Source organism: Hesperophylax consimilis, chromosome 7 (genome assembly GCF_061612785.1).
Source record: "Hesperophylax consimilis isolate HC1 chromosome 7, BYU_Hcon_1.0, whole genome shotgun sequence".
Taxonomy (NCBI): domain Eukaryota; kingdom Metazoa; phylum Arthropoda; class Insecta; order Trichoptera; family Limnephilidae; genus Hesperophylax; species Hesperophylax consimilis.
Window position 1 is genome coordinate 36,411,164 of NC_142842.1, and position 11,200 is coordinate 36,422,363.

The 11,200-nt window shown below is 34.0% G+C and overlaps 1 protein-coding gene across 1 annotated transcript in view; it reads left to right on the forward strand.

Annotated features, from left to right (window-relative positions):
* The window catches only part of unc-13-4A (BAI1 associated protein 3), a 321,552-nt gene extending 315,391 nt beyond the window's left edge, over positions 1 to 6,161 (forward strand). The window contains exons 16-22 of the mRNA XM_089633990.1: positions 555 to 645; positions 1,565 to 1,736; positions 2,444 to 2,669; positions 3,562 to 3,724; positions 4,795 to 4,954; positions 5,226 to 5,472; positions 5,926 to 6,161. Of these exons, the coding sequence (XP_089490116.1) occupies positions 555 to 645; positions 1,565 to 1,736; positions 2,444 to 2,669; positions 3,562 to 3,724; positions 4,795 to 4,954; positions 5,226 to 5,472; positions 5,926 to 6,017 (1,151 nt within the window). The 3' untranslated portion in view covers positions 6,018 to 6,161. The remainder of the gene's footprint in view (positions 1 to 554; positions 646 to 1,564; positions 1,737 to 2,443; positions 2,670 to 3,561; positions 3,725 to 4,794; positions 4,955 to 5,225; positions 5,473 to 5,925) is intronic.
* Positions 6,162 to 11,200: the final 5,039 nt, after the last annotated feature.

Genomic DNA, 11,200 nt, shown 5'->3' on the forward strand with positions numbered 1-11,200 from the left:
TTCTGTCCCCGAAGTTAGCGACAAAATCTCGTAGGAAATGGTAGTATTACCCGCTCTTCCTTTCTCCGTGATTTATCCCTAACAAATCTAGGCAACTGTCGACTAATTTTAAAGATACGACATTTCATTGAAGTCTAAAGATTATGAACAAACGTTTTGGACAAACTTTGCATTGAAAATTTGTAGAAGTTATTTACAAATTTCGATCATAATACAAACTATTATTTATATTGTATGTAACAAAGAATATGCATTGAAATTGGTCATAAAATTAAACAAACTTCTTTATAGAATCAACATCATCGGTATTTTCACAAATTTTCATAGGAAAATCTCGAGTCATTTATTTTACCGCCAAGTTATCATAGACATATCTGTGCGTTATATTCTCCCGGTTATCATAAATTCAATATATTATTGGATTATGTGTTGAAGCCCTTTATTATTTTTACTTTACCCAAGGATAACGTAGCTGGCTGATAATTAGGGTTATGAAATCCTAAATAAATAGACAATAAAGTGATGATGTAATGATATTGACTTTATTGTTTCAGGCCCGTTTAAAACAACTGATGAAATGTGCGTGGCGGTCAACAATCTGGAGTACGTCAGGAGATCTCTGGCTGAATTTGGAGAAGATATAAAGTAAATCAACTTTTTTTATTAATACTTGTTTTCTATTTGAATTTATTTAATACTAGATAAATATTTACTGTTTATATACACTCCTGTTATTTTTTGGTATACCTATATCACTGCTTAGTGCATGACGTAAGTTTTTATTGTTTATTGGGAACATAACAGTGTGATAACAAAGAACAAAAAAATATTAATAAAAGGAAGTAAGATCTGTTGAGCGTTGTATCGTCCTTTGTAATATTTAACTTAATTTCTTACTTATCAGTTATAATATATTTATAGCATATGAAAATTTAGATAAACTTGCAAAAGTAAGATGGTGTTAACTATCTGGCATAAATAAAACCATAAATAAATCACTAAACTAGACCGATATCATAAATCAACTTATATAAATTGATATCTTCGGGCTTTTTGTATGAAACAAATTCGTCCTAAAAAACCATAGATATGCCAATATATACACATTAAAATTATCATTCGGAGCGTACTTATTATACTTTACATCAATGAAAAACTTTGAGTTTATTCCATAGATTTTTACAGTTTTTCATTGGTGGATATGATTAGGCAAACATATGAAGTCACAATATTTCGGTTCAAATTTTCTGTCGGAGTTATTCCCCCCCCCCCCCCCCCCCCCCACCCCCCATCGATATCTTCGGGTTTTTTGTATGAAACAAATTTGTCCTAAAAAACCATAGATATTCCAATATGTAGACAGTAAAATTCGGAGCCTACTTATTATACTATACAGGTCATCAATACATTTACAAAATATCCCCTTCGTGCGTGGATAGTTTTTTTTATCACATTAAGATGTTTATTAAAAATATGGTTGTGGGGGTTATCATATTGATGAAGTTACTCAATATGTTGAAAAATTATTCCACTAAAATAAAATAAAATGTTTGTATATTGCTAGGCCAGACCAGGCCGGCGATTGCGAGCGCGCACGCGTGCTGGACACGGCTCTGCAGGCCCTGGAGACGCGCGCGGCACAGGTGCTGTCCCGCGTGGCCCCGCAGATGGAAGCGCCGCTAAGGAAGACCATCTTCCACCTGGCCTGGTCCCCCGACTCTCTTCCCACTGTTCAGGTAACATCAACCTCCCACTAAATGGTCGTTATTAATTGCAGCCTCTAATCCAAAAGTTAGACCTTTTATCTTTTTTGTGGGTCTTTTGTCTTTTGTCTTATTTGCGAATATGCAGACTTCCATTATGACCTCCCCAATCTCACAATACAAACCGATAGATACACTTGACCAAAATTATAACACAACAGAATATATTAGTTGAAGGTACCAACTAGTATGACGAACATCTAGTTTGGTCTATGATCTGGGTAGAAAAAAGGAGGTAGAGTAGAGTGAGTAGAGTGAGCACGCAATACTGTATTATAAAGGCTCAGCTAGTGCCGACTCGCTCTAAGGGCGGGTTGTTTCACAAAATTTGAATAATTCATTAAATTTCTAAGTTAAAATTCAAGTTCTGTGAAGGTTCTTTTCAGGTTCTGTTATTATTCCATCATGGGCCAGTTGTTTCATAGTACTTTGATAATAACAGAACTTGAATATTATCTTTGAATGTTGATGAATTGTTCAATTTCAAATTCTTTTAACCAATTCATAGACTTACTAATCCCAGAGATTTCCTTAAAGATTCATTCCTTCTACCTCGATACTACGTATAGCGTCCTCGATGACGAAGCCGAAAGGCGAAATCTAAGCAGCCTACGATAAATAGAAGTGTGCGCCCTAAGATTCAGCTATTTCATTTGAACTGTATTATTGACGTATTCCAGGCCATAACACCGCTGCTGGAATACTTGGACGTGCACCTGGCCACGTTGAACGCGATGCTGCTGCCGCGCAACTTCGGGCGCGTGCTGAGCGGCGTATGGGCGGGCGCGCTGCGTGGGCTGGCCGCGCAGGTGGACGCGCCCGCGCAGGACCGCCCGCCCGTCTTCCACGACCGGCTGCAGGAGGCACTCGACATACTCACCGACTTCTTCCACGCTGAGGGGAAAGGTAAACAAATAATCTCTTCACCAGCCGTCTCTTTGCTCAAGTGATACAATAGACCTTAAAATTCATATCCACCCCTCCATCAAACTACGAATTTTCTAAAAGAGTTCAGGCGGTACACTTTTGGGAGTTTCGTTTACATATTCAAACTTTTACTATTCCTGCATACAGTGTTTTACATTTACCTCCTTCAAATGTCTTAATGTTTCCGAGACATGTCTCTCACTCATTCGAAACCTGCAGTGAGCTTAAGGCTGTATCTTCGCTCTAGAGATAAAATAACCCTTGAAATTCATACTTACCCATTAAATTACGAAGTTTCCATTTTATGAACCCAGTATGTGTTTTGGGGATTAATTGAACATCTTCTTCAGAATTCCGGCGTTAAGCTTTGGACAATGTCCTCCTCCAGATGTTTACGAGTCTTGAGATTTCTCACACATCTGAAGTTTAAATTCTCTTAGGGTTACATCGGTGGGCAACCTGTGGCTTTTTCGTGATCAAGGACACCATCCGATAATATTAGAATTGCAAGGTTTTTAGCTGTGTTACATGCCCAGCATTACCATTATCTGTAGGGTATGTGAGGGGGGTGACAACACACCCATCCAACATCTGTGGTGCAGTGCAATCATTGTTCCACGTCCTTGGTGAAAATCAGACTTCAAAATCTGGGGAAAGATAGCACGAAACCAGGAGACATTTCCAAGCACCCAAAGACAACCCAGGTGAACTTTAATAAAGAAACCGGGTTACTTTGAAATGACATCGGTTAAATATGAGAGATCAGGATAATAACCTTTGACTCTAAAGCTTATAGAAACTTTGCAGTTCGTCTCCGAATCAAAAAAATATAATTGCATGCCGAAGATTTCAATGTTTGCATCGTTCTTAGGTCTGGCGATAGCAGAGCTCCACTCAGACGGATATTGTAGGGTAGAGCAGAGACTACAATACCATAAAACCCCCACTGAGAGGCTCATTGACCTATTCTACGGATACAGACTACTGGACCAACTCAATACGGCACAGACTCCATTTGGTGTGCTGTCCGTGCGGTAAGCTGAACATTTTTATATCAGTTTTTCTCGTTGTAATAGTCTCCCCTCTTAAATAGATCCACTTCCTGGTGCAAAGGAATGAATTTTTTACTAGTCCTAACTGCTCCCAACCGTCTGGAGCCAGTGACACTATGGCATCCCCAATTCAGGTATGATGTGAGGCTAAAGGTAGTGGGGGAAAGGAGATGAGAAAGAGGAAGGTGGGTAAGTACATGGCTATTCAGATCTGGTCACCATACACGGCCTAAGCCATTTCACGCAACGTTTCAATTCTTAATGGAGATCTTACACAAGGGCGATACTGAGAGCATCTTCCACTCTGGGAAGTGTTGCAAACATGCTTATATATTAATTTTAATGAATTAATTATGAAACAACACAAATGAACTAGCTAAAATGTACTTGCGTACATCGGGTTTTGAACCCGCGACCTCCGGATTGCTAGTCGAGAGCCTTACCTTCGACCACGGAGGCCGAATGGTGGTCTTTCACCAGGATGTTACTGAGAGCATTTACCCCTTTGGAACGTGCTGCAAGTACACGAAATATTGTTTCATACAAATGAAATGTAAAACTAACATCACGCCGTTTTCCCGCAGGATAGGCAGAGAGGACAGACCGCCAAACAATTCGATCTTGGCACACACTTTATTCACATTCATACGTCGTCTCATACATACTTTTCTATTAGGTGATGGTAAACGGTTAGGGGTAAAGTCGGGGACGTCTTCCTCGGACGTCTCCGACTTCTGCTACCATTCGCATTTTCTTCATGTATTCATATATATAGGTAGGTATATACTTATAAGCGCCAGAATTCAAAACCACGACCTTCAGATTCGTAGCTGAGGACTTTACCCCTAACCGTTTACCATTACCTAATTTTGCTTTAAATTCAATTAGAAAGATGATTTTGCTTAACTTAGAAGTGGTATTTGAGAAAATGCACAAAACATCCATTTACAGAAATCAGATCAGACACAAAATTATTTAACTGTAAAAAAATGTGTAAATACTTTGCAGTGGATGAAATCGACGCATTATTTATTTTATTTTGGATTTTCCAGAGCTTATTTCAACCATGATTCCCTTTGTGTGGAAGTGCTGTCGGCGAGGGACGTCCTGCCACTAGATCCCAATGGATTCAGTGACCCATTTGTCATTGTGGAACTTTTACCAAGAAGAATCTTCAACCATTGTGCTGAACAACAAACTAATGTGCACAAGGTATTTCCTATAGGGATTATAATATTTAACATACTGATAACACTCCTTCAATTACTTATGTTATTCTTAACGGGAATGATCGAACTCAATATTCTATATGCTCCTCAAAAGGTGTTTTTAGAAAAACACTCTTGTTTTGCAAGTTGTCATTTGAAATGATCCATGAAATGATCGATACATTTTGAAAATAAAATTGTGCGAGGCATCACAAGATGTTTAATACATCAAACTTCCAAACAATAACAATTTTTAAACCATTTTCTTGTTTCAGAAAACCCTCAATCCGATATTCGACGAGTGCTTTGAGTTCTCCGTGACCCTGGAGCAGTGCCTGTCGGAGGGTTCGATGGTCGCCTTCACGGTGATGGACCATGATGTGATCACGGCAAATGACTTCGCTGGAGAGGCCTTCCTTCCTTTGGCCAATATTCCTGGAGTTGCAGACAGTTCCTCCAACGTTGACAACTTCCACGGACTAAAGCAAGTCGACCTACCACTGATGCAACAGTATGACAGACGTGAGTTTTTTTCAGATAATATAACAATAATAATTGTTTTCCAGTTATCCAAATACAACTTTCATATTAAGCGAAAGTAATTTAGATTAGTTGCTTTTCATCAAAGGGTACAAACATTTGATCCGGCTCGAAGGACCACATCGAGAGGACGGTAAACGGAAACTGTTAAATTAGTGCTTTGGTAGAATTATTTTATTTTAGGGGTATAGGAGTGATGATTTGAGTTAGGTAACTAAATCTCTACAAATGACATCACATCTGCATAATACTACGTTTCTTAAAAAAATGATTTTCTACCGTTTTATAATCTACTTGTTTCTCCCATTTAGTTAGCCATAGTCTGCCATCTTAGCTGAGTGGTTAACTTACTATGGAACTATATTTGCTGTGAGATTTAGGTATTTTGGGTCCTAAGGTTTTCAGCATTAATACAAATGTTGTGTGTTGTTTCAGAACACCCGATCCTTCAAATTCTGGAGTCCAGAATAATGGACCGTCAGGCTCTGGAGTTTGTAAAGAAGCAGAAGCTCAGGTTCGCCCAATGAACAGCTTATTGTCTCAAACACTTAACGAAGTAATAACATGAATGACAATCTTTACGAACAATTCCTTGCTTGTGAATCCAAAACCTTTATGCCTTTCCCTCTTGTACACATTTCATTGTTATTTCGAAATATTGTCATAATTTAGCTTTTGCAGAACTTATTCACCTTCATCATACTGATAAAAAGATGTTTATAAGACAAATTTTATATCTTTCTAACCTAATCCTATTGTAACATCGTTTCTTACATTATTTGTAAAGATTTAAATTTTTAAAAAACATTTAAACCAAAACCCGAACTAGAGCTGGTTATTTTCAAAAAATTAGAGCACTCCACCTTTTTTAATGTCGTACCTAATATTTGAAATGCACTTAATAATACTAACTGTGTAAGTAGTCACATGTGTCAATTGATGTTGAATAAAGACATAGTTAAACTGAAAATTAACATATAAATACGATTCTCCATAGTCTAAAATGATATTTTGTGTGTAAAAATATTCTATATTGAAGAGAATAATATGAAAATTCACCAACTGTCGTTAGAAAATGCAACCAAATAAAAGAGTATTTCAACGGTAACTCTTCATGCTCAATTATTATTGATTTGTAGGTGGAGCAACTTATTAGCTTTGAATTATAATTACTCTGTATTTAATCAACAAAATAGTAGGAAATGTATGATTACAGTGTACACTTGTTTAATTAGATTTTAAGAATAATAATGTGTGTTCTGCTTGGTGACAATATCGATCTATATATTGATTTTTTTGTAAAAGTGTGAGTCTAATCAATTTACTATCATCTACGATTTATTTCGTGTGTGTTTGTAAAAATCTTAATGTGCTTGTATTACGATAAATCTTCAAGGACACAAATTATCAATTCTTCGACATTTATTATCTTAAGACTGAATATTTTATTAAATTTATAAACTTTTCATATTGCTATCTTTTAGCAATGAGAGTTATTTTGATGCTAACTTGTATGTCAGTATCACAACTGTATTTATTTATATCAAATCATTTATCAAAATTTTCTATGTCATTGTACATACAATATACTAATTGAAATCAAAGAATTAGCATCACAATTGATTTATTATCAACAATCAGTTTGATAAACAAATATGTACTACCCTGAGAAACTTTAAAATATGCGAAATCGCTAGACAACAAACTTAATGTGTGTGCTTTATTTCATACGTACTTAGGCACTTATTTCAATCTAGAGTGATTGCTTTTTACGAACATAAATTATATAACATAATTGAATTTTCTAAATTTCGAAATGTCACTGAGGAATTTAAAAAACACTGATTGACCAAAAATATACGTCTATTCTAATAATCTTTATTTGATTTTAGACGCATTTTACAAAATTAGTTTATCGAAGCTTTGCGTATTATCTGTATACAGGGTGAACTCTTAAACCACTTTATAACAATGATTTTATAACTTTTTGGTATCTACTAGTGAAAATATACGGTGAGTAATCCAATACAAACTTTGTCATAATACTTTTATATCCAAGAAAATTAATTTAAACTTCCTGCTCAAGAAGAAGTTATTTAACCAAGTACCTACTCACCAATATTTGGTACCTATTTACTTGTACTCACCTGCAATTAAAAATGCCACAAAAAACGTTTTATTTAATTTGTTGTTTTCAGAGGTACGGATACCTGTTCCACTATTATTGGTACCTTCAGTGGTGTCATACAATTTTCTTAAATACGGGTATCCAGCAACAAAAACATCAAAACACACTGTAGTTACAAGTATAATCACATACAGTAATTATTATGTTACGAATAAAGTGTTATTTAATTTCTGAAGATATTTAAAAACAGGTTTCCGGAAACTTAAAATTCGGGTTACCAACAACCCTTGGAAACCCACAGGATGACACCACTGCCTACTTTCTGATCTTGATATGGTTAGATAATTAATTGCATATCTATGTAGGAAAATTACTGTATGTGGTGTTGAAAAAGTACCGAACCTTCATTTTTGCTGCGTAAACAAATGAAGCGCGGGTCCATTGGTGGGGATGTTTAAATAGGGAAAGTACTTTATTTTCCGTCCACAGAAAGTATTAGTCTCTGGTAGTCGGCCTAGGAGTGAGGAAGCATATTATCCTTAACATGGAGGAATGCTTTCCTAACTGAGCATTGACTAATGCTTTTTTGCGAGCGGGGAAAATTCACACGCGCATTAATGTCCCTTACACATATCTCTGGAGGACACTTCCCGTGCTTTATTTGTTTATTTATTTGTATTATTTACGCATTTCGGCTATACTTACGCTAATTTATTAAGAATCTCTTCAAATGATTGGTAATCGGTTAAAAACTGGATCGCAGGTCTTAACGAATGAATTAATAGGTTTTCAGTTGATTACGGATACATTATCACGATGTCAGAACACGTTTTCATGAATATTTTCTGATTTTTATGTGTCGTGATAATATATTCGTAATTTACTAAAAGTTTATCTGGAAATTTCGCATTTCGAATTATCAAGGTACGTGCATTTGTCTTGATAATATATCATGACGAAATGAGAAAATATTCGAAATATCATGAACATGTGTTCCAACATCGTGATAATACAGCTGAAATTTACTGGAAACCTGTTAATTAATTTGTTAAGATCTATAATCCCCTTTTTAACCAGATTAAAGATTCTGGATAAATTTGCAATACTCATTTTTCTCCGTGCATAGAATTGCATTAGTAATAAAGATCCCTTATGAGAGTGTAAAACAGCAACGGATGGTAAATAGAATTTATAAACATAATGTGTAAATAACAAAGCAAAATGATATCCTGTTTAAGTAATACAACAAACCATAAACAATAATACCCTGGAAAAATAAAGGTTCGATATTTTTTAACGCATTATTATTATTAAAAGAATTTAATAAAAATTTAGATGTATAAATATATCCAACTATAATAAGAACAAATGTATAAAACTATATCAAATATTTGTATTATCCTACATTATAATATAGATTTAAATAAAATAAATTATCATAAAGAAGTGAATGAAATTTAAAATTATTATATTGTGGAATGTATTAAAAAGAATATATGTTAATAAAAAAATGTGTGATGTTGTGGAAATCTAATATTGTAATGTAATTTTTGGAATGAAGACAAATATCACTATTGCTTTCATTTCACGTAACTCTTCAAAGTGTTAAGATAATATTATAAATGTACGTACATAATTTTAAAATATATTATTTAGTGGAAGGATGAAATGGATTTTTGTTGAAAACTTTCATAAAGATTATAAAACGGTTTCTGAACAATTTCTACCCAATATTATATTGTACTGTTTTGGTAAACGGTTAAGTTGCAACAAATCTATGTCTATTCAATCCCAATCTTCCTTTTGTCATTATTTTTTTTTCAGAGACGGTTTACATCTCACCATGCATTAAATTCGGGTGTTTAATACATTTGTCTTATATCCTCTATTTTGAAACATATTTTAATATGTTATTTTTTAAGATAATATCTATACATTTGTAATGCCGAAACGGTAATTATATGAAATTTTCTCGACTAAAAAAATCGTAAAGTAAGCTCCGAAAATAATTAAAAACACATTTTCTTCTATTAATTAATATGTGATAGGTGTGAAAAAAATTGTATCTTTAAATGCAACTTAACCATTTGTCAAGAGATTTTTTTTCTATTTCAAACGAGTCGTTTTTTATTAAATATTTTCACCATTTTCTCTGAATTTTTATCGTTTTTTTAATATTAGCGCGCTCCCTTTAACATTCGAATTAATATATCTCCCTTTCAAACCATCTTTGAACGCTTACTACGAAGCCTTAAAGCAAAAACTATATTATATAAAAACATTTATCACTGCTATTTTTACCCATTGTCATTTCACTGTCTCTTAAACACCACCTTTTATTTCCTCACATTAATTCTATGTGATCTGTGAAGATATTGCATATTTCTGTTACCTTCACAAGTTTTAGGACGTCAGTTTCCTGTTTAATATCTCAAAAAAACAAAAGAATAATCAATTAACTAAGTCTGTCGTCCCACTGTAAACAAGTAAGCCGAAGACACTACGCAGAAAGGTAAAGTTCGCTATGGTTTGCTGCGCAGGCATTGTGGAAATTCACAGGATCTTCGGTTTATGTTGATTGCTTACCGATTTTCAACAAGTTCCACGACGATTTTGTAAATCCACCACATAAATAATATTTTGTTTTACCTACTTAATAAGTTAAGAACTTTTCTGGCAAAGGATTTCGTCTATGAAGATACTTAAAAACGGATTTCCGGAATATTCTAGTTTTAATAAAGGGGTTTCCAAATACACTTGAACATGAATTGGACCCGCTTTTGTAACGAAATATGGTTTAAATCTATTTTCATTGGATGAAGATGATTTTTTTTAAATGTGATCATTTACTTAGGATCCAAAATGGCTACTATTTATTTCGTATTGTTAGATTTTTTTATTATTTGCCTAATATAAAATGTTTGGTTTCATAAAGAATCATTCTAAGAGTAGTTTTTAGGGAAATTTTATGTGAACATATTATTTTTTATGTGAATCTATTACTTCTTAAAAATATATGTTATGTTATTTGAATTCGAATATTTATTCCATTTGTCCATACTATGAGCTTGCCATTGTGGATTTTGTAAAAATAACTGTACTGTTATAAAAAATAAACTGATAAAAAATTCTTATGACTATTACCTTTAATGTATTATGTTTGTGATAAATTGTGTTTAAATTTTAAACTACTTAATAAAAATCACATTATAAAAGTTTTACATTATTATAGATACTTACATTATCTATAAATCTTTAAGAAATAGAATCAGAATCTGTATCGGAAAATTATGATTCTCACTAAATTTATGAACTGTTAAACCACTGGAGCCATATAATCATTTTCAGCCTTGAGCGCTTGGAATTTTTTAAGCGTTTGGTTTGGGAAGATTTTGGTCAGCTGATATGCTCGTGGATATTTGCGAATTGGGTAAAATGTGGCCAAAAACGCTCCAGTGGTTATTGTGTCTATTCTTGCACACAACTGAATATTATTGTTTATCGTAATTTTTTCACAAATATGTAGTTAATGATCGCCACTTTTTAATATATATTATGTAACTTGAAGCGCATACCTTAAGG